The sequence below is a fragment of the Calidris pugnax genome, unplaced genomic scaffold (genome assembly GCF_001431845.1).
Source record: "Calidris pugnax isolate Ruff unplaced genomic scaffold, ASM143184v1 scaffold56, whole genome shotgun sequence".
Classification (NCBI taxonomy): Eukaryota; Metazoa; Chordata; class Aves; order Charadriiformes; family Scolopacidae; genus Calidris; species Calidris pugnax.
In genome coordinates this window covers 8,962,343-8,987,353 of record NW_015090839.1, presented here as the reverse complement: position 1 = coordinate 8,987,353, position 25,011 = coordinate 8,962,343, and the positions used below count along the sequence as shown (strand labels likewise).

The 25,011-nt window shown below is 36.0% G+C and overlaps 1 protein-coding gene across 6 annotated transcripts in view; it reads left to right on the top strand.

Annotated features, from left to right (window-relative positions):
* AKAP6 (A-kinase anchoring protein 6) overlaps window positions 1-25,011 on the top strand; it is a 279,987-nt gene that overhangs the window by 216,188 nt on the left and 38,788 nt on the right. For all 6 annotated transcript variants that reach the window (XM_014941817.1, XM_014941815.1, XM_014941816.1 and 3 more), the window contains exons 10-11: window positions 10,798-10,944; window positions 14,391-14,615. In XM_014941817.1, coding sequence (XP_014797303.1) covers window positions 10,798-10,944; window positions 14,391-14,615 — 372 coding nt within the window. The remainder of the gene's footprint in view (window positions 1-10,797; window positions 10,945-14,390; window positions 14,616-25,011) is intronic.

Here is a 25,011-nt window from a genome sequence, read left to right as displayed (position 1 = left end):
CTGAGTTCTTAAGAATTTATAAAATTCAGTATAAAATGAGATTAGCCCACTGTTAACACAGGTAATGGCATTGGGGTGCTAACTTTCTCCTTTTGTTTTAATAACATTAAATGTATACTGGAAAAGTGAATGGTTATTATCTGCTGTGTCTCTTGAAGGGTTCAGGATATGTCAGTCTGGAGATGGCAATAAGTCGTTTCTTTTTTATAACTTTCTTTTTGACATGTTGTAACAATAGTTTTGACGCGGAATGTTGCAACGCTATTGCTATAAGGGAATTAAGGTGATTGCCAGTGTTTTAGATAGTCAGTGGAGATGTTTTAGTACTCCTAGTGGACCTGCTCTGTGTGCCAACTTTGACATAACTCAAGGGAAATTATAAGGAACCAATCAAATAGCACATTATAAAAACTATTAACTTTCACTATACTTAATACAGTACAGGGTGTACTTAAAATAAAAATGACATTTTTCGTTATAACTTTGGGGGAAATGAAGAAATCTGCCGTCAGCACCCCTTCTGATCAGTACCTAGACAGTACCTAAACAGGTGTAACTTTTGTGTAGAAAAAAGTCCAAATACTTTAAAGATCATGTTGTTACCCTGGGTACTGCGGGTCATGGGAGCTCTCATCCATGCGTTCTGAGGTTAGAGACTGAGCAAGCCAACTGCAGAGTTTATCTGGTCTTGACTTGAGGTCGCTCACCAGCAGCAGAGATTGCAGGGCAATCAGCACAGGCCAAGGATCAATTTCTTTTCTCACAGTTGACAAGGTCTACCAATGTGGATTACAAAACCCACTGTGCCTTAAATGGTGGGTATACTGATCTTTGTGGATTCTCCTGTCCTTTGGTGGAAACTTTGAGTTCTGCCTCTGTTGGTCTGAGGAACTTAGATTTCCATTTGGCTCTTTTTGCAGTGGGGAACCTCTTCTCCCATTAAACAGTATAGCAAATAGGTAAGAAGAAGGATCCAGAGATATTCTACCCTCAGACATATCCCGGTAGGTATTGCTAGAAGAGAGGATAATTTATTTGTCGATTTTCAGTCAGACTTCACTCATGGGAGGCTATTACTGACCACCATTAGCATTCTGTCTGAGTAACAATGGAGTAAGGACTTCAGAAGAGCCAGTCTGTGAAAGATAAATGTGCAGGAACATCCATTTCAAAATAGAATGATGCCTGTAACACACAGCCTGACAATAGTCAGTGCATTTGGAATTAAATCTTTTTGTAGAGGAGTTCCAATTTTATGTTTCATGCATACTGCAGAAGCAGGCACAGCTTAGCATAAGGGAGGATAACAGGTTATAAATTACTTTCTTTGATTATCTTCTTCAAAAAATCTCCATAATCTTACATTGTTGCATTTTATTTTGTAAAAATGTAAGTGTAAATATGTAGCTATATGAGATTTGATACAGGTAGAGTCATCATTTTAGAATATCCAGCCAAGGATGGAGCAGCAACTCCACCTTTTTGTTTGCAGGCCAAATAGTTTTCCTGCCACCAAATACATTTTCAGCTCAGTAATGGACTAACTGCAGCCTACACCAGTATTTTGGTATCTCATGTACTCTGTGGTTTTTTCCTCAACAAGTATACCTGAGCTCAAGCTAAAAAGTACAGTAGTTATTAATTCCTAAAGAGCGCTATTTTTTATTTATTTAATATCTATTATTCTGCAGGCAACTAACTAAATGTAAATTAAACTAAATCCACATTTTATATTTTAATCATGTCTGTTGATTGCATCTGTATTAGTCTGTGCCAAAAGCCACACCTCTGGTGCAAGGTGTGAAAAAACCCTCAAAGCTCTACAAGGCTCTAAGAGCATTGTTGGGAGCAATGCAAGGCGAATCTCAGAAATTCCTGTGTATGCCAGCCAAAGATCCCAGTAAAGCACAAAGTTTATGAGATCGATAGATTGTTACAACATGAAATACACCAACTCTGTGGCCTACCTGAACTGTGCTATAACCTTTGTTGTGGGACCATGTTCTACCACCACCTGCCGGGGTCTGTCCTTATTTATTAGATGGGTGGCAGTTTGTAGATCTATTGGAATCTCATGCACCTGATACTTGATTACCCTTGCTATATGAATTCAAACTGTTGTATTTTGGCTATATGTTCCTAGCAATCTAATTATATTTAAAATCTGGTTAATAGTGTAGTAAATAACTGGTATTGCTACAAAATTGCATTCTGAAGGTAATGGGATTGAATTTCAACACAAGTTGACACTCAATTAAAATTTCCATATATCTAGTGAATTAGCCAGTTCTTGGCTGCTATATTAAGGTGGATGTCTTCCTGCTTAACTGAACACTGAGCAAGATAGACAAAACGCATAATAAAGCCAAATCAAGACTTAATATACCCACTCAAAATTTTATTGTTTGTATCAAGTAGTAAGCTTGCAGAACAAACTTGGGGATGTGGATTAAAAAAAATTAAATAATCAGTATTTAAACAAAATTCCTCTATATTTAGAGTAATAAAGTTTAAAAAAAAAAAAAAAGAGAGAAGTCCTTAAAACTTCTTACTGAATTACTGCCATCAGCCAGTAGATCCATGGGGCTTGTTCGGCTAAAAGCCACAACAGACTTTGTAATGCAATGATGTAATCTTGGCTTTGTGTCATTTATATTCAACCTAAAAAAAACAATTTTCCTGAATAGACAGGCTGACAACAATATTGTTCAGTGTTGGTTTTTATTTGGAATGTTTCCAAATGGTTCATATGCCTCCACAGCAACACCCCATGCCCGCTTAAGTTTTTACTCTGAATTCTGAAGTTTCCCCTTTTTCCTTGCATTTTATTTTACTTTTGAAGTCCCAGTTATGTTTGTGAAACTAACCAGCTCGGCCACAAAATTAGGATGTATCTTGCAGAGTGCATTCATTTTACTTTTTGCATATTTTTCCCGAGGTCATGTCAAGGTTAGTTTGAATTCCATCCTACATTAAGACTTCTTTCACAGCTATTTAGCTCTGCAGCCTACTCCCCGCTGGGGTCTGCCCCTTGGGCACGTCAAAGCTTCAGACCTGACAAATCACACACAGATGAAGCTGTACAGTTTTTTAAACAGTTTCATCAGTAACGTGCTTTTTTTTTTTTTTCCTTCCCTTTACACTATACTTTCTTTTTTTTTTTTTTTTTTTTTCCCCCACTACAGTTTATTCTCTGAATTGCAATATCCTGAAGACTGATTTCCGTATGGAAAATTCCCTCGCACAGGCGAGTTGTAAAATAGAAATGGCGTTATACAGTACATGCCACTCACAGCCTTCCAGAAACTGAAAGTAGTGCAGATCCTCTTAATTAGTAACAAGCTATAGCTCCTTGTCTAATAACTGCAATCGTATTGTTAACATCTATTTGCACAGAAGAGCCTAAAACTATAAAGGCTGATAAATATTCAGAATTTATCGTCCATATTGTGAACCCGTTAGTTATCCAGGAGAGCTGTTACTTGTTCACAGGAATAAACTTCTGTCGTTCTTGGGATTACTCAGATGAGTAAATGTTCATCGGTGTCAAGAAATGACGCTGTGCTTTAGCAGCAATCCTTATGGGACTTGGGAAATTTTAAGTGGGTGTATATGTGTATATATATAATTAGCTTCACAACTATATGCAGGGCTTTCACCACCTACATTCATGCACAGACACACAACTCCCCCCCCTCCCCCATGTATACGTCTCTGCACACAAACCAGTTTGAAGTGGATAATGCAGCTTGCAGGTGAAAATAATTTTTCTAAAATTCTTAGCTGTAGACTGCTATCTGTATTTTAGCATTTTGTGAACCTAATGGTGGAACACCATTTCCCGTTTAATTGATGAAGTTAAAATGCTTGGCTGCTAATGAGTGTATTAGCAAACAATATACCCTTAACAAGCTTAAGCAGCTCAGGATTTTAAAAAGCAGCTTACTGTCCTCCTCATTTTTATAAGACAAAATGTACTGCCTTCTACAAATTGCTTGATCGACTGATGAAGTACTATAATTATAGTTGTATTGCAGTTTTGACAAAGCCACAATAACAGATTGTAGTTTAGTCCCCACTCTAGGCACACAACTCTTTGCATCACAAAACCCAGTTTTACTGGTCTAATTCTTACTGAGAACAAAAGGCACCTGGAGATGTTAACTATATACTAAAAGAAAACTTGGAATCTAGGAAATAATAATATTGAAGCATGACTTTTCTTCTCGCAGTTTGTTCATTGGGAATGGTATCTAATGAAGAGTTGACTAAAGGCTTGCTTGTTTGGAACTAATTAAAGACAGATATCCTAAATAGAAAAAGGATCATGGGAATTACATTAGGTGTCTGGAGACTTGTTATTCTTTTGGTACTCTGAGTAGATTGTGGAAGTTGTTAGGGATTCAAGAAATAAGGCAAGCTAATAAAAAGTTCTATTTTTCTGGTTATTGGCCAACTATTGTATTTTTGTTTGCAATAAGATTTGTGCCAACAGGCTTGAATAAAACATTTAAACATTTGTGCATTAACACATTATGGTGAAAAGAGAGTCTTGTGCTTTCACTCAGTGCATTTCAGCCTTCAATTAATGTGAAAGCACTACAATGCCTATGCAACTTCTCTTGCCTAGTGGTGCACCATTTATCATTGCAGTTTTACATTGACCTTGACACCCACTTCATTAGAATAAAGATTGTCTACCATTTAGGTTACATTGTTCCTCTGCACAGAGACCCCATGCAAATTTCTGTTCAGATAGAAGAGCTGTGAGCCTGTCAGAGGTCATCTGCATTAAATGATTGCAGCTATTTTCCAACTGCTTCTTTTCATTCTACTCAATTCAGGCTAGGAGGATCAATCAAGCCCTCTGCCTGAAACAGTGGGACTGCTGGGAATATAACTGTTTTTGGTAGTAGTGGATATGCCCTAAACAGTATTAAATATTTAATATAAATTCATTAAAGGGCATACAAAGTCTTCAAAAAGATATTACATTTATAGCAAAATTTAAAGGGTTGGGATCACCTTTCTTAAAAAAAAAGGCAGAACAATGGGTACCGACCGCATAATTTTTTAATGCAGGCAAAATTTAGTCCACGAAGTTACTTAATATTGGCTCCAATGTGTTTATTTCTCTAGCTGCCACAGAAAGGAACGCATAGCAGAAGTGTAATCCGCATTTGCTACTCTCTGAAGCAAAAAAGCAAGGTGTCTGCAGGGGTTTAAGACAAAAGTGCTGAGATTTGTTTTGTTTTGCAGGCATGCACCCATATGCACATACACTCTCACATAAATACATACTGTACTATTGTGCTTATTTGTAGGGGAAAAAAGCAAATGGAAATAAGTTAGCACTCTCCTTCTTGAGTTTTCTGAGTGATATAATTGGAATTAAATTATTAATGGGAGATACTTAAAAAAGATTGTTTTATGATCTTCTATTAGAGAATTTGCAATTCATTTTAATATTTGTAGTTTGATTTATATTAAAGATAATGCAATCTATGTCCAATTAACAATACATAGCCAATGTAATATGATTTCCAGATCATGCAAATGGAATAAACTAGAGGAGGAAAAACTGATTCTTAACCTCAGATGTAATTTGCTGTGTGAGTTCTGGCAATTTTAAATGACATTGCACTTTTTAATTTTTCCAAAGGCTCAGCAGCAAATTTATCCCAATCAAGAAAGCCTATTATTAATTTACAAGGACAATTGTAGGAGTCTTTATAATTTCCCTGTGCAATTATTTGCCATAAATTGCTAATAGTGAAATACATGAAGTTTGCAAGAAACAGCAACTGCTATTTATCTAGACAGATCACTCAGCCCAGATCTTGAACGTTGTCCAGAGGTTCTAGTGCTATCGACAGCGTTAGAAATATAACCAAGCTTCTGGACGGTTTCTAAAATGTTTCACACTGATAGTACCAAAAAGGTAGAAGCATTAAGAGCTATTGTGAGGGGTAGGCTGGCCTCTAGCAGATTCCTTCACTTTGCTTGTATACAGCTGAGCTTTGGACCCTGGACTTTGGAATAAAAAGACTCTTTGTTCATCACTGAATGGCATTAGGCATGGGCTTCCTAAGGGGCCACCATGAAGCCTAGCATGAAGAGTGCAAACATTATCCAGAAAGCAAAGTGAGAATGTGTGTGAAGTTGGAGAAATACTGCTATAAGTGCATTGCTATAGGTTTATATATCTTTATGTTACATATTTGGTGAATTGCTTGCAAAGTATTCTTTACTCAATTTTGTGTATGCAGTATGTTTTGCAAATTTGTGCCAACAGTGGCTACGCATGCACGTACAGAGGCTGAGCATGTATGTGCACGCATTTGTGTCTGCAGCAGTCGAACCACCCCAAAGAGCAAGTTTTCAAAATTTAAAGATCCAATCCAGGTAAAATTAAAATTGCAGGTCACTCAGTCCTGATCTCAGCTGTATATCATACAGTGCCGTTTGACTAAAGGTACTTTGTTAGTGTGTGAATGATGGAATGCAGAACATCTACAAATAGCACACTCTTATTCCAATAATGGAGAAAGTTCACTGGCTTAATTCTTCTGTACTTCGTAGCCATAGCTCCACTGTGTGTTCAGTATGTCTAGTCTCTTTTCACTATAACCAACAGAAGCACCATACAAAAGTCTTACAATGGATGTCTTAATCTCTCTGTGTGCTTTTAGAGCATTATTTTGAATTCCATCATGCAGGCTTTTTTTTTTTTTCTTTCCTCTTCTGAAGTTTTATTACAACAACAGAATTCCCAGGGAGCTTTAGGGGCAAGGTTCGCATAATATTGCCCTAAAGTTTTGCTCGAGGGGTGGAATCTGCACCCCAGTCCTGATCATCTTTTTGTGGCATTTCTCTTTCTGAAAGATGCAGTGCGCAGTCTTACTGAGTTGTTAACTGTGTACAGATTTTTTTATTGTTTACCAGACAGTGCACATCTACGAACCTTTCATGATGATTTCTTTCTCTGACCTCTCAGTGACTAGGCATCTTGTTCCTTAACACTGAGGGAGGCTGAAAAATGCTTGAGTTGCTCAATGTGTGCCTTCTATACCAGTTTCAAAATGGCTTATTCTTCTGGTTTCCATGGTGACAATTAACACTGTTACAAGGCATTGTTCCAGTCTCCATTTGGGCAGAATTTTCGGGTGTGATTTTTCACACAAAAAATGTTTTATATAATTTTTTAAAGTAAAAAAAAAAAAAAAAAAAAAAAGGATGATTTCTCATTCTGAAGCCAAACATCATCACTCCCCTCCTTCGAAAAGGAGAAAAGGGGGGGCAGGGTGGGCACAAGAGAAGAAAAGAAGGACTGCCAAAAGCAGCAGGCTAAGTCGAATAACCGGAAGCGTACAATTTACTGCTAATGGTTCAGTGTCTGCAAAGGGCTGCTCAAGCTGTGCTCAACAAAAACTCAGTAATAGCCATATTTTTTAAAAAAAAAAAAAAAAAAAAAAAAAAAAAGGCACAGTTTAGTATAAAGTGTCCAAAAATGTGTCTCAATCAAGCCTGCCTGGATTTGTTAGAATATTTTTATCAGGAGAAGTAAGGTTTTAACTTCTTTCTTTTGGAATTCAACTTCTCGTGGTTTAAATTTTTTTGCCAAACTTATTCACGGACAAATGCTACTGCCTTTTTAAAAATTCCACTATTTGTCCTTTGAGAAATATTGATCGTATTGAGTGAGAAGGAATAAAAAGCCAAAATTCTTTACCTTACATAACAATGTTTTGGGTTTCTTTTGAGTGACTTCAGGAACACAAAACCAGCCATGCATGCACACAGCTAATCATGCCGTAAATATTTTGCAGTTTTCTAGTATGTTGTTGTTTGGGGTTTTTTTCCCTAGTTTTTTAATATGACAGGTGTTGTGGGAAATTAAATATTACTTATTTATTTATTATTGTGGCTGTTGTGAGAAACCTGTGACTTTAACTTTCTTAATCTCATTTTTGGCTATTAAACAGTAATCTATATCATAGCATCCACAGACTGTCACAATGGAGCAGCCTTTGCTCACTTAAAGCTGAGGAAAGAATGAATCTGAAGATTAAATTATCTTCTCACCACAGGATTAAGTAGTCCTACCAGACTAGGGTTGTGCAGCACTGATAGAGCTGGTAGCTAATTTTTCCATGCAACTGCTTAGAGTGTAGGTGTTTAATGGATTAAAAAATAGCATTAGCAATAGCATCTCGTGCTATCAGCTCTCAAACTGTACCTCCTGTACATTAAGCTTTTCCCTTTACTTAAAATACACACTGCATGTTAAATATCCAGGAGTGAAACAATACTGACTCTCACATACCAATACATCTAATGATAAGCTGAATTCTTTCATCTTTTACAGTTACAGTATAATGCATTTTCTATCAATCAGCATTTTCATCATGCTTGTTTATACAGTAGGTTACACGGTGACAAAGACAGAGCACGTACATAAAATCTAGCTTATTTATTTTTTAATGTAATAACCTTTCATAACATCTGTCACACTATTTGGATTATGCTGCACTGAATTATTTTACCTAGTCCAAAATTAAATGAAACGTCTTCGTTTCTATGTTAACAAGGGGATTGTAGTTATGAAACATGCAATGTATTTTATTTCTTCATCAGTCCCGCACTGTCCAGGAACATGTCCAGGAGCGCATCCAGCCCCGGTCCGGGCAGCAGGGATGCCAGCCTGGAGCAGGTGATGGGTATTAACTAGCTGTGCCTGCACCAGTGTCACACAGCTAGAGGACTCCCTCAGTCTATTAATTCACTTGACAAAAGAAAGGGAGTGGCACGAACTCGATTTCAGTGCCTAGCAAATTGGACTCTGGATTCCCCTTGATATTACATGTACTTATGGAAATAATTATGCAAATCCTTTTCAGCTATATCATCTTTAAATAGAAATCAGATTACATAAAGAAGATTGTAATCTCCTCCAGTAACCGTTCTAGCTGAAAAGGCAATAATACAGGACCAAGAAGCATACTTGTTGAACATTTTAGTCCAATAAAATGGTGTTGCCTCTTGGCGGATCCAGTTCCCTAGTGCCAAACCTGGTTGATACCTGCTGTTGTACATTTCTAAACCTTACCCGCAGTATCAAAAGGCAAGTTCTTTATAAACAATTCCTTGTTTTTTACTATGCATATTCATGTAATTTTGGATACGCAGACACCTGATCAGTGTTCATTAATAATGAGAAATGGTTTAAATCACCTCATTTAAAACATTTGCTCTATGATCCACAAATGACTAATATTTGCTGAAGTTTACATAATACAAATGATGTGCATGTGTTGTGTAAATGAGAGATTAAAATATGAAACTAACAATATGCAAACATATGCATGGAAATGCTGAGGACCTGTTAGCTGAAACAGTGATTTCACACCTTTATTATTTTCTTTAAGCTGTCTCCAATTGTATTTTTGCTTTGTTTTCTTACAGAGCATGTTCTTGGATCTGGCAAAGGCACCCATGTTTTAAACATTCCTTATTCTAGATTAATTTTTTATACTTAGCCCAGTTATTAACATTTTCAGTATGAGCTGCTATAGCAGTTTTCTTGGCTGAATATAAAGCAAAGAAAGCTTAATGTTTAGGATGCAATTTGCTAATAGCTATGCATAATTTATGTATGTCTTGTAAACACCTTTGTAAGGATATGTGCTGAAGTCTCCTCTTTCAGTAAAAGGTGCATTTTTGCCTCTATCAGAAGTTCTATTTCTATGAGTGTTTTCTACCTAAGAGGGAATGGGCTTAACTATAGGTAGGGTATATATATGAGTGGGTGCCTGTGTGTTAAATTTTATTTTTTTATTTACTACACCAGCCACAAAAACATAATTAATCACTGTAGTAACTATTATATTTAATACTGAATTCCGGTTTTCAGAGAATACAGGTTTTTAAGAGATTTACTTGCTAATGCGTCTGTAGATAAGAATACATTCTTATAAAGTGTATAAGCAATATACAGCTAAAATATTTAGAAAGTCACATTAAGGTCATTTTGAAGAAAGCTTCTGCTTTTATTCCTGTTTTCTCTGTCCTTTTTTTAAAAAAACAAACAAACAAAAAAACCCCAACAAATAATGCAGGAAATAAAAGGTAGTTTCAGCTTGAAGAAAGTATTGGACTGTATGAGCATTGTGGCTGTTCTTGTTTGTGCTATTTCACTGCTCCTGTTGGTTGATGCAATAAAAATCAAGTTACTGGTATTTTGTTGTAAGGGAGTTATGTCTAATTGTTTTTCTAAAGTGAAACTCTCACGTTTTCACATATAATAGCATTTCAGGCCCATATATGAGATAGAATCCACACTGAGAGAGAGAAGAAATAAACTGTACAGGAAAAACAATTATGAAATTATTTCCTTGGTGGTTTTGATTTTTTTTTTTTCAATGGAGATCCTCAGTGTTACTTGCTGAAGTAGCATATTTGAAAAATAAAGATACTACTGACTTGAATGAGACAAAGGCACATCAAGCATCAGATGAGTTAGTGAATTTTATTATACAAGTGAATATTGTGAATGAGTGAATATTACTATACGTAATCAATTGCTAACTGCCTGCATAGATACGTCACCCAGAAGGCTACGTGCTCGATACCTAAATCTCTAATGATGTGTAATGAGAAGGTTGGGTGCTGCATAAAAAAAATAATTTAAAAAACGGTATAGTGAGCGTGATCATAACTGGACACACAGAATTAAAGTTTAATTTTTTATAGATACTCTTCACAGTAGCTAATACTATCTATTTCTTTTCATTTTAGAGATACAATGTAGAAATGTCAATCAGGCACCCGAAAAAGATGGAACTGCTTAGTAAGGTTGAAGCTCTGAAGAAAAGTGGTGTTTTACTACCAAATGATCTTCTTGAAAAAGTGGATTCAATTAATGAAAAATGGGAACTGCTTGGGGTATTTGCATTTTTATTACTGTTTGTGGGTTATGTGTACATTTTTGTGTGTTGAAGTACGCTGTCTGTCTGATTTCTAATTTGAGGCACAAATATCTCTCTCTTCAATTCACCACATACATTTCAAACAAGCTACTCATGCTATTATAAAAACTCCATAGTATTTTCCTCTTCTGTTGATTTTCTTTATTCCGTGCTTGTCTCCTGTCTGACTTTAATAATTTTAGTTCTTTAATACATAAAAAATGTAAGTAAAATATGCCATGTATTACGGGTATGCACCAAGTCAACTATAATGCAGTATATCTGATATACACTGACTGTCATGCTTGAGTGAATGTTAATAGAATTTATTCTGAAGGTACATGTTAGAGACATCTACTGTTTAACTATTTACTATACCCTTAAGATGAAAAGTGGGGTTGTCACTGCATATTTCAGGTCACACTGATGGCTCAAAAACAAATATGCAGATTCAGTACAAATCTGAATACCTGAAGCTAAGAATACAGCCAGGATATGTTTCATGCTGCTGTATTCAGCTCACTTTTGACAAAAGCCAAAAAAGTTTCATGTAATTCATTTCACGCTATGATGGGCTGGGTCTCAGCCAAAGAGTCAGATACAGGAATCTGGCAAAAAAAGCAATATAGTGATTCTGTTACCCAGAGACCAGTGATGGCACCGTGCAGGAGACACTATTGTCCTATTGTTGTAAAACAGCTGAGAGAGAGAGAGGTCAAACTATATATTTTTCCATCCACTTCTCTCGTTAATTGCCTTCACTTCAAATCAAGGGTAAGATAAATTTATAAATTACTTTAAATGATTAATTATAGATGTGTGATATTAGCAATACAGTTACATTGCATAATTTTGCATGCTATTATCTTAGTTTAAAAAACATTTCTAATTATTACAAGTAAGCTATATATGCAACCTGCCAACAGCATTTTAAATTCTGACTTGTGTCACTTCAGCTTGTTTGGTAATGCAATAACCATTTTACAGAGGGTGGGGCTTTTTTAGTTCAGCACAGTAGTTTGTAATTGCTTGATTCTCTAAATGTGCAGATTGCCAGAAAATGTTGCCTCATAAATAGCGAGCTGATTATTTTTTAATATTAGTCTGCAGCATCACCACAAGCATTTAAAAATATTTGCGTATTAATAAATTTACTGATAAAAATGGGAGTTACTAACCTATTCTTTTACATCTGATCATGACAACTTGTATTTTTAAAATAATTTTACTTTGGAGCCTTACTTTTATTACTTTCAATGTATTTAATCAAGTTAATTCAGTGGCACTATTTAGAGCTGGTAGGATGTAAAACTATGGGTTAAGTAACTGATCATAATTCTAAAAATCTAGAAAAACTCTTTCTTAAAAAAAAAAAATGGAAGCCATCCATTTCTCAGTATGTTAAAATCAAAATATGCCTCTGGATTAAGTTTTGCCATTAATTTTAGCATTTACAGAAAAATAAAATATAACTATTACAGTTTTCCTGCTAAATGCAATTTCATGAATAATAAGCAGAGTTTGATAGAGTTTTGTGTAATTTAATAAAAACCTCTGCAGAACCTAACGGCACTAGGCATACTGTTTTAATTGGCATGATTACGTTTTAATTGGCATGAAAAAAATTAAAGACAAGGATTTTAACTTCTAACAATGGTAAAATAGAGGGATATGGTTTTTAATATTACTTTCATCTAAGGTGAACAGTGTGGAATGGAAATACATTAGAATGAAATGTCAGTGGTGCGTACAGTTTAATCTGTGAAATTTTGTCCCCTGTGCTGAATATTACTCTGTCTCAATTGCATATTAAACAACCCTATCAAGGCAGGCATTGGCATCTGCTGTGCTGACACAAATTGTGAATTAAATGAAATTGATGTCCTCTGTCGTATATTTATGAAGACGGACCATTCTCTGAAGTATTCTGTTTATGAAGAATTTATGATTGCAAACTGTTCCAGAACAAAAAAGTGGCAATAAATTCTTTTTTGTGACCCTACCCTCCAAGGGCATTGATTTCACCTCCTGCTGCTACTTTTGTTACAGCATAAAAACAATAGCTAGTGCTGGATTCCACTGAGGGTCTTCAAATTATCAATATTTGCACCATGAAAATAGAAGGGTGTTGCCAAGAAAGCATGTTTTTCAGTTATGATCTCCTAAAGATGTTATTTACAGAATGCCACATAGCAGATTAACGTTTGTTGATCTAATTTTATTTGTGTTTAATGCTTATTTTTGGAAGCTAACTTCATTGTTATAAATTATATTCCAGTAACTTTCTACGGCATGTATTTTCAACAGACAGCCATACTGGGTCACCTAAAACTGTATCTTCATGTTACAACAATTAACCGCTGCTAATTATCAGTTTAAAGGTTATTGGATGTGATTGTCAGTGTATATTCAATATTCTACAATCAGTAACACAGATCTAGTGCTTATAATAAGTGTCAGACTGACAGCCTCTTATAGGTCAGATAAAATACTGCCTGGCATAGAAGAAGCAGGCAACAGCGTATCTCCCTTGTGAGGTTAGAGGATTGCCTTTCAAAATACTGAAAAGGAAGGTAACAACTTTCTATCCCTAGCCTCTTCAGAATATTCATTATGCTCACAGCGTCCACTATCAAAATGTTATTCAGTGGCTCTTTTATTAGAAATACTACTTTGAAAAGCTGTAGTAAATTAGTTTCATTAGCGATCAGAGGTGAATGTTTATTCTGGTCCATTATTTTTAAAGTGGATGCTTAACATGGAGAACTTAAATCCGAATTTAGTTGCCTAAATAATTAGCCTGATGTTCAGGAACATTGAGGCTTTGCAATTTCTAGCTTATTGGTGTCTGAATGAGTTCCTCCACTTTTAAAAGCAAATCAGCTGTTTTGTGACCTAACTGCTCCTGTATACAACCTCAGGGCTGCAAGTTTGGAAACTATGACCTGACAGTTCATACCTCAAAAAATATTCCATTATTGCAGTGTTTCCCCCAAAACTTTGATGGTACTTTGGATGAGAGTTTAGTAACTCAGTGCTGTCGCATTTTCTGTTGCTGCCTAGAAACTAGTAACTCATGATCATAAAAGTCTAAAGACACAGACAAATTCTGTAGAGTAACTACTTCAAAAAGTTATGTACCATTTTGTCTCCTCTGTCCATAGTTGCTCTTAATAAACATTGATTTATCATGCTTCCAACAAAGTCAGTGACCCAGAGAGAACAGCATAAGTGAGAAACAAGGATACAAAAAATGAAATTGATTGAAACAAGGAAGCAAAGAATGAAATTGATTGATATTAGTAGTAATTATCAAAAAACCCCACGTCTCTAGTCATCTAACAGATGCTTCTTGTTGCACATTAACCTGTATATGTTTTGGTACATGAGACTAATCTATGTTTTCTTTATCTGATGCATTAGAAAACCCTAGGAGAGAAGATCCAAGACACAATGGTAGGGCACAGTGGGTTAGGTCCACGTGACCTGCTCTCGCCTGAAAGCGGCAGCCTGGTAAGGCAGCTGGAGGTCAGGATCAAAGAGCTGAAAGGGTGGCTGAGAGATACAGAGCTTTTCATCTTCAATTCCTGTCTGAGACAAGAAAATGAAGGAACAATGAATGCTGAGAAACAACTGCAATATTTTAAGGTAATAAAAAAAAATAATCATCGTTTTCATAGAGAGACGCCTCTTTATGTAGGATAAAATATTTGTCTTATACATAACATAATGCAATGCATGTACAAATGTAATCGTAATCATATATTCATATTTTCATCTTCATGTCTGTGCTATTTGTTCATTCATGTTGATTTTATTGAATCTTTACAATAATATTTATTCCTTAGACTTATTGCAAAAGAGGCTAATCACACTGCAATTGGAAAAGCAACAGTTTTCTTTCATTCTACTTCACTGTAGAGTTTTGTCACAAAAAGCTTCACTCTGAGTTTCACTCCCTACATCAGTTAAATTAATTAATGTCTTGTGTGACCATCAGTTTAATTTATTTTTCTGCACATAGGAGCCAAGAATATCCTATTTGAAGTCACGTTTGTAGAGACACAAATTTAGCATACATGAGAAAATATTCACATTTGTGGTGAATAGATATGTGGAAAAAGACATATACACTATCAGATTTGCATTAATATAGGCCACATCTTAAACCTAAGCCTGAAGATTTATGGAAAGGAGGGCAAAGAATTGTAGTCACAATGATATATTCAGATGGATAAGCTCCTTCAGTTGAAGGCCAGCATTCAGCTTTGCAACTGACTTATTGGAGTTCATATGTTTTGTTCCATTCCCCAAAAGTAGTGGGACCATTTAGAAAAGAGGGCTATTAAATTAGCAGACAAACCTTGTGGAACCATGTGATTTTCTTCTGTTCATAGCCATCACTTCTAAATAAACCCTCACCTGAGCATCTACTTAATGTAGATAAAGTTGGTTGGGTTTTTTCAGGTTCCTGAGTATGTCCATGTGAATGCATTTTTAAGTTCTCTTTTCACATCTATGTTATTTGGGGTTTTTAGTGATTTGTGATCTTCTGCTAATGGGGGAAAAAATCATGCTGATTCTGTTTGTTCTATCAGCAAACTTCAAAGCTAGTGATTATGAAGGACTGTTGATAGACCTGCAGAAATTCACAGCAGTAGATCCATGTTTTCCACAGGAAATGCTGGATGCTTATTACTGTGGAAAATCATACAATTTATTTATGAATTTGAAAATCTAATTTCAGACAAAATTGTTTTTAAATATGTATTTTTTTATATATGGCTAAGACTTTATATGTATATATATATATATATATGAACAGAAATACCACAGCAATGTTACTTATATATTTGGAACGCACATAAATGTCTCAAGTGAAATCTTTTGATAGATATGACGTGATGTCATGCCAAGAGCTCTAGAGATGTTAAACAGGATAGTACCACCCACCATGATGTAACCAGAGTATTTCATTACTTGGTTGATTATCTATTAATTACACAAATAATACATTAATTATTTTCAAAATGGTAGCCATTAGAGTATAAAAAATAATTACCTATCAAATATGGTGAGAGCACATCACTCTGTCATATATATTAAACTATCTTTGTCTCATTAAATCTGAAATCCAGTATAAGTAAGTTTTCCATTCTTCACTGATCTCCTGGGGAAGTGTATAAAAGAGAAAATGGATATAATTAACAATACTGCAATGTATAATACATATATTTGAGAAAGAACATTTTGAACATTTTCAAAAACATTAGCTATGCCACTAGTAGAAAACCTGCTGGGGTTTAGTTTGACTTACTTTCCACTTAACTTAAGAGTTTAACCTTATTACTGCTTTCTCTGCGGTAAGTGAATCATTGTTTCTTAATGGAAATTTATTGTGCTGCACCATCCCGATTATACACATAGCCACTGTACACAGAGAAACATTTTTAATAAAATAAACTCAACAATGCCATTGATTTTCATTCCATAATGTTACGTTTTAAATTACACTTATGCCTTAGGAAAAACAGTTATTTCATTTTTCAGGTGTTTTCCTTTCATTTTGCAATTGGAGAATGAATTGAATGTATAGTTCACATGCAGTTGAGACCCAAAATGAGAACAATGTGGTGGGAGGAGGGGTTGTTAAATTCACCAGCAGGAAATTATTTTGACTTTTTCTGTTTTCTCTTCTAAAAAACCGTGCCATATTTATTTGAGTATTCTTCTTATTAAAGAATGTACTACTGCATTACTTTTCTTTTGGGATATTGCTATGCAATAGTAATACTTAACATTTCTATAGTATTACCCAGCCAGGGACCTGTACATGCTGTACAAACATTAATGAACTAAGCCTCACTAACCCTTTAAGGTAGGTATTATTATCCCATTTTTAGAAATGAAGGAAGTAAAATACAAGGCGATTGAGTGACTTTTTCAGGTTTTCACAGAAAGTCAATGGCTGTGTTAGGGTAGAATACAGCTACGGTCACCCTCATCTTGGGTGCTAACCACAAGGCAGCCCTTCCTTCCTTTCTTCCTTCCTCTAGGTGACTTCTCGGTATATTCCATTTTCATATGTGATGAAAAGAGAGCGCTTTCTTGCATCTACTGCTGTTTCTTGTTTGTATTCAAAATTCAAATACCGCTAAGTATATTTGGCTGATTTTTTTCTATTATTATTAGCATATTTAGATATTAGAATTATTGGCATATTATTAGTTAAGGTCATTACCCAGTTTATGTAAGTTCCTGTATTTTTTAGTTTTGTGGAAACTATATTGTATACTTTGGTCAGCCCAGCAATCTCTGTGCAACGCAATGTGCAGTTAGTCTGCAGAGCCATGTTGTTACTCATTCCACCAGCTTTCAGTGCTCCTGGCTGCCTCAAACATTTTCATACTTAGTTACGAAGGAGAAGCATGAACTTTGCTTCAGTCTGTAGTGACACTTGCTGGCCATTCCACAGCAGTATTAAGTCAGCTTCCAAGTGTAGCCAAAGCTGGGCTGCTGTTGAAAAGGGGGAAAGAGTGACCATAAGTTGCACAGCTATAAAGGAGGAAGTGTGGTTGTCTTATTCCTGGTTTGTTTTCTTCTGTTGCAACATGAGAAAGCCATGAATCTGGACTAAGAAAATCAAGAGATTGAGTTAAAATTCATGAGATTGTCATAGCTATGAACATATATTTATTTTATTTATTCATCCTTTTTATTTCCATTCTGCCTTTTGAGTCCCTTGAGTTCATGTTTTCTAGCTTTTCACTGAAATGATGAGGACTAGAACCAGAAACATACTTTTTAAATTAAATGCAAGATTCTCAGGTAAACACATAATTCTAGCAGCTGAAAGACCTAATGTCATGAGACTAATAATTGGCACAACTGATTTCCTAACCTAATGATGTATGGCAATTTTGTGGGTCAGGAGAGATTTGGAGCAGGAAAGAATGAGGAGCAATAATAAGAATTCACATTCTTTCATGAAAGTTTTAGTAAATTTCATTTGAGTAAGGTCTAGCCAGAAATTTGTGTGCTTGTTGGCTTGTAAGTAGAAGTGTTCTGCCACATTTGCTTTTATGTGTCTGGGACTTCAAAACCATGCTGTTTTCTCTGCAAAATGCCCTCCAAAAGACAGCAAGGGAGCTTATATAATTAATCATATATTTCTGTCACTTGCAATAAAACTTACGACTTTAAGTGCTCAATATAGAGAAAACAGCATCAAAAAGGTCATTGTTATGGCTTTGGCTCACAGACCAGCTTCTCAAGAACAAGCTTAGACTTGCAAGTAACTGTCCATCTCAGAATCTGATCTCAATCACATACAACTAGCAAAGCTTCTACTGCTTTCAGTAGCAAGACTTATAAAGGATCCTGTTCTCCTTCAGGGAACAGGATTTTCCATCCCAGAGCGGGATTTTAGCAAAGATTTTCTGCTAAATAGTGTTCTTTGGCAACAATAAAGTTGCATTTTGTGTAGCATTCTGATCTGGTTTTATTTGAAGCAATAAGCAGTATGATATATATATATTGTCATACCTGTCTCCTAAATCTGTATTTGGGCCTTTAAAAAAGAGAGGCCAGATTTTCAGCAGTATTGAAAGCCTGTGGTTCTCATTGGCTTTAGTCAGTGGATTCATTAAAGAAATCAGACTGCTTATTCATACCAAGAAATTGTTGGAAACGTTTTCTCATTTAAAATTTCTAGAAGTCAATGGTCTATTGAATTCCATAGCTAGTATTATTTGTAGGCGTTTATGTTTGACTTGTAGACAGTGTGAATTATCTGATGCTTGTCACTATTTCTAATGAGTGGTCTTACTCGGAAGCGTGTTTTCATCTTCCACTAAATTTGGAACTGAGCATACCAGATGATGCAATATCACTTAAAAAAATAGTATTTCTCACACCATCTCTCATTTCTGTAATGCCTAAAGCAACTGAACTTTCTGATTAAGCAATATAGGTTCCATTGGTGATTAATAATCAATCAGTTAGTACTTCTTATAATGCTTTTCATTTTAACTAAGTTTGCACAAGAGTCAGCACTGCACATCTTACAAACAATTCAGTTAAACATAACTCTAGTAAATATAACACAAGTCAGTTTGGGAGCATATAAGATTATGGCCAAACTGAAATAAAAGAAAAGTATTAACTTTGAGTAAGGGTTTGGGGACTTAGAGATTGGAGAAAAGTGCTGGCTGTTCCTACACATGCCAGGAATCACTTTTGCTACTGCATTTTGGATCCTTTACAGTTTTTGGAATGATGTTCCTGGCAGAGCTGCAATCAAAGAATTACAGAAATTCAATGTGCACGTAACAAAAGTATGCAAAACAGTTTCCAATAGAAGGTCCAAATGAAGTCAAGCAGGGTTGAATCCTTTTTATACCTCTAAGATGACAAAAAAAAGTAATAATTTAAATAAAAGTCTCAAAAAGAATGTGACTTAGCTCTACATCTTTTCACAAAGGAAGAAATGTTTACCCAAATTTTGTTTGGATTAAATCTTAAACAGGAAGGCATACAGTATTAAATCTTATGAAAAATGGGTGGGATTCCAAAGTCAAATGTAGCCTGATGACACTTACAATGATTTGAAGCAAACTCAGACTGAATTTACATGACTCATCATCCCCAAGCAGCAGTACTGTAGGCCACTTAAATGAGAAGCCACCTCTTACAGTAGAGCAGGTCTACATATTTTTTGCCTAAAATATGTTATTTTGTCCCTAATACAATCCATGGTTTTATAGCTCTATTTTAGTTTTATTATACTCAAATATCAATGCTTAATGCTATACACATACACAGACTGAGTGCTCAAATACTCAATATACTCAAATGTATCTCAATTTTTGATTTAATATACATATTACTTACTGAAAGAAAGTTCAGTTTGTATTTCAATGAGATCTCCCTATTTAAGGCAACACTAATACAATGTACAGTTCCCATTCAGGACTAAGTATCCCATCTGAGATAGCAGTTTTCATTCCATCATCCTGTTTGGACTGTGAAGGTTGAACTGTGAATTCTCTGAGTTTTTTTACACTGTGTCATGGTTTAACCCCAGCTGGCAACTAGGACCACACAGCCACTCGCTCACACACACACCCCAGTAGAGAAGGGCAGGGAGAAAAGATAAAAAAGGAGTGGTTTGGGAGAAGAAAAACCTCATGGACTGAGATAAAGACAGTTTAATAGAGCAATAACAGAAAAGAAAAATAATAAGAATAGTAACAATAATAATAAAGGCACAGATCATTCTCACCGCCTGGTGAATTGGCACTGTCCAGAGCAGTGATGGCTGGTTCCTCCCTCCTGGCCACCCCTGTTTATGTACCGAGCATGACAGCTGTGGTACGGAATATTCCTATTGGCTGTTCTGTTGTTCTGTCTATGCTCCTTCTCAACTTCTATGGGAGGCTGAAAAAAATTCCTTGAAAGTATAAACATCACTTGGCCAATATTCATTATTGGCATTTTTTTCACAGGAATCACTAGAAAGAAAATTAACTCTTTCCCAGCTGAACCCTGGACACATTGTTACTTAGCTTTTAATCAATAAAAATATCAAAATTAATCATAAACAGTATCTGGTTGTCTAAAACCATTTTCCCCCGCTAGCACCCACTTGGCTGAGAGAAAGAAATGGACTCAGAAGATCTAGCTCCCAGGGATGGTTAGATCTGCCATGTTGCAGGGTTTCACAGAGGTATTGTAAAGTCCCTGCAGGCAGTTCTAGTTCAGCAGTGGCAACAGGCTTCTGGACTAAGATTGGGGTGTGGGATGGAGGTTACTGTAGTAACAAGAAGAACTGTGGGTTCAGCAGACCTCAGATACAGCAATACACTGAATCCTTTGATGGAGGAGAGAATAGTGGCTATTTTTAGACTACTAATTCATATTTTCTTCCTACCTAGCTCTTTTTTCTTATGTACTGTCTCCTTATTTCTGGTATACCAAGATGATTACCCTGTAGACAGCATAGCCATATGATAGAGTTATGCTAAAACAGGCTAGCTTTAAAAACCCATAGTGCAGAGATGTTGTGTGAGCTTCTTATATAGTAACTGGGGGGGAAAAGCACTTTTGGGATGCAATTAATCTGTCCAGTTTTAGGCATCTGACAACAGAGAAGATGTAGTGTACCTCAGAATATCTGCTTCTAAACAACTAGCTCAGATTCCAAATTCTCCATTAGCTCAGTGGAATCCAGCTCAAGGAATCATCAGGAATGCCTTTAAGACTTGAGGGACTTGAAGATGTTGAGGCAACTGCAATCCCAGCTCAGAAAGATTTACTGCTAATATCTGTGAGGTTCTCTCAGACTAACTGCAGGCTTATTTCTTTTCCGGAGAAGTTGAGGCTGAATTTCTCTCTCAGCCCTCCTGAATGTGCAATAGGCTGCTTGTTTGAACCTGTGCCTCCTGGAGCAGGTGAGAAGGACACAATGGGGCTCTTGTCCCTGTCTTTCTTATTCTGCTGGGATGGTCTGTGTTTAATTCTCATGTCAAGAGTAGGCTTGTAAGACTTGAGGTCTGACTGAAGCTGACTAACACAGAAGATACCCTGGCTTACAGAGAAAGCTGTCCCAAACTGGCCAATACAAAGTAAAATTTGCGATTTCGTAGTGACAAATGGCTTACAGTTCCTTTCCCAAACCTTTTGCATCAATGACATCAGCAGACTTAGGGCTATATTTCTTCTCTTAGTCATGACGTCTTGAAGAGTCAGATGTGTAGAATTGAAAATAGCTGACTTGGCTTCTTTTGAGAGAATATTCTCAGTTCCATCACTTACTATTTTCGTTATCATTGAAGATATAATTGATTTCCTTCTTTTGACCCACCCAAATGACTCCTTGAAAATGTGACTGCTTGTTGTCCTGCTGTTGCCTTGAAGATCTATTTGCTGCAAAAACAGAGCCTTTCTCTTCTGTTACTATCAACCTGGAAAAGAAAAAGAGAAAAAAGCAAAAGATGACAAAAGACAAAGAAATCTTTCCCCTGAAAGTAAACCAAGATTGACTTGCACTAGTAAGGGTTGGTACTTTGGTTGGCTTCTAAGCTTTATTTCCTTTGTTAGTGATAACTTATAGAAAAACAAGTATAGTGTGGATCAGAAATATAAGAGAGTTAACAAAAATACACTGTACTCTCTCCATTAAGGTCCACTTTGTGCTACTGCTTGTGATTATATGATTTATTTGATTGTCTATAACTGCCCCTTTGGAGCCATAGCATTGCATTTTCAGGTGCAAATCTCTCCAATATTAGTGGATTGTTGATTGAATGGTGTTCTCTGGAGCCATTAAATCCTACTAATGAGGTTTTTCTTTAATTGGTGGATCATTGACCTAGTAGACCATTGCCTAATTTTGGTTTGGACAAGTTTCCCAAATTTCATCTTTGCACATAAGTTAATAGATCATAGTTGCAATAGGGAATATTATTATAGACTGTATTAGTACCTTTACTCACACTAAAGATAATTTCATACTTCCAGGAAACCCATTGATTTTAGTAGAATTATTTTCAGGGTAAAGTGTAATTCAGTATGAGTAAGAATATGAGTGTAAAAAGAACAGGCCTTCAGTAGCATCCTGAAGTGTTATTCCAATCCTTATCAGGTATATTATATATCACAAGTATGAGATGTCAGTGAGGAATGGGATTTGCAGACTGGCAACATATTACTAGAAACGGAAGAGCAGCTTAGATTATGCTTCCTGCATGAAGTCAATGCCAAAACAAAAATATGTATATGGATTCCTGCCCTTTGCAGGATGATTCCCTTACTGGTCTGTTAGGAAAGTGCTGTATTTTGTCACCTGAAAGTAAAACTGAAGGTCTGGCTTCTAAACTGATGGATTTCCTGTGCATGTCACCATCAGCTGCTGATGAAATGTCATTTGTAGTGCACCACCTTTCCTTTTATCGTAGTGATGCTTATTTTCATGTTTGGGCACAATAAGAGGAACCTAGTTATGGTTATGGTCTCTAGTCTAAGATTTAGTGAAGGAAAGCAAGCCTGTTTGGTGCCCTCTTTGATTTCATCCTATCTAGTTGTTTTACCCCAATCCTGTTGTCCAGGCAATGGAAGAATGGCAGTTGAAGATGCAATAATATGAGTAACTCTGAGCCTTTAAGGCTATCATACACAAGCAGTCACCTCAGCCAGACACTTGGCTTTTGACAACCCTTAGTTTTTTGACTGCTGTTCACAGTTCATCTTGACCACATCACCTGCTTCTGTCCTCACTTCTAATTGTAGCGTTCTCATAGCCCTTGGGCTAAACTGTGCATTGTCAAAGTCAAGTCTGCCTAATTTGTCCAAGAGGCATGTTAATTTCAAATTTAACATATTAATGAAAACACTTGCCTAAAACTTATTTGTACAAGTAAGATACTGAGGTAGGTTAGCCTTCTTCAGGTATGAATGAACCTACCTCATGTAGTGTTGCCTGGCTCTGGTTGATTCTGCTGCAACTTCTTGTGCTGGGAACTTAAAGTTTTGTCTTGAGCTGAAGCCCCCAAATGTGTGTATATTTATGATTAAGATATGGCAAAAGAATGAAAATAATGTTTTTGTGATCTTTTAATGATATATCCATTCTGGGGATGCATTGCTTTTTTGAAATAAGACAAGGAACACCATTTCTTGAAAAGCCTGTTTGCTTTCCTTGTGCATATACCGATACACATGAAAGCACCATAATATATTTTCTTCTGTTTACCCCGGAGCAGCTCAAGCTGTACATTTTTGAATCCAAGCTAAATTTGCTTCACTGACACAAGAAAAAAGCCAAAGGAAATCACTTTTTCCTTACTCATTAGATGTGCTTATTTTCCTTTTCCTATCATCCTGACTGTCCTGGAGTCTCCAAAGATTAGTCTAATTTATTTTATGTTCATTGTTTTCCCATAAAAAGGTAATACCAATGTATTGCAGGATGTTTTTTTCCTGTAATTCAGAATAGGGTAGATACTCACTACATTTTGGAATATACCAGGTCCGTTGCACCAGAACAGCAAAAATGTATGTCCACCATCTGTGGAGGAACTAGATTAAGAAAGGTACTAAGTACAGTATTAACATCTGAACCTCAGCCTGAGGGTTACGGGTATTGATGTACATCCATGCAAGGAAGTTTTTTCTTTTAAGCCTCTTATATAGCTCTGAGGCAAGATACAAAGTTTTAAGTTTCATCTGTTCACTGAAGATGGCTGAAATTCTGATAACTAACCGTTTTTAGGTAATTGGAAGGTGTTTCTTGGTGTCTAATGTGTGATGTATGTCAAGAAACAGGTTGATTTCTTTTAAGGTGTAATTCTAAGTGAATTCCAACTACTGGAAATAAAGTTGAGCCTAACTTCTGGCTCACTTGATTTTGAGAGTTTTCCACCTGTACCTTAAGTCATTTAATCCCTTGAATTTCTGCACACCTTCATTTGAAACTCTGCCCAGTGTGGTGATCTAGGAAAAATTTCAAGTTTGTAATGTCCGCTAAAGGCATATGAGTTTTGGGGTAGTGTAGTTCAGGATTCATTAGAAAAGCAAAACATAACACTGATATTTATCCTATCTGTCTGATGCTTTCCTTACTTTTATGTTAGCATTTTCGGGGGTCAAAAAATGACCACCCTGCCCCCCAAAAAATGGCAAATCGTGCCACTTCTTTCAATATTTTTTTGTTGGATCTGTTTCTCTGGAAAGAAAACTTCTCAAACTGAATGAAAAGAGGGCACAAACTGAAGGCATTTATAAACTCAAACAGTGCCAGACTAGAAAAATGGATCCTCCTACCATCGTGTCTGGCTCCTCTATCTGGATGGCTTGGCTTATCCCCTGGAACCAAGTTAACCCCAACTTTGCAGTGTGTAGTAAATAGCTCTAAAATATTTCAGTGTAAAAATGGATCTAATTAATCCCCTGTACAAAATGCGAGAAAAATAAGGCTTGGAAAAGCTATGCTGTATTTCAGTAGGGAAGATGCATTTACATCGAACACTGTTTTTCTTTTATTTTT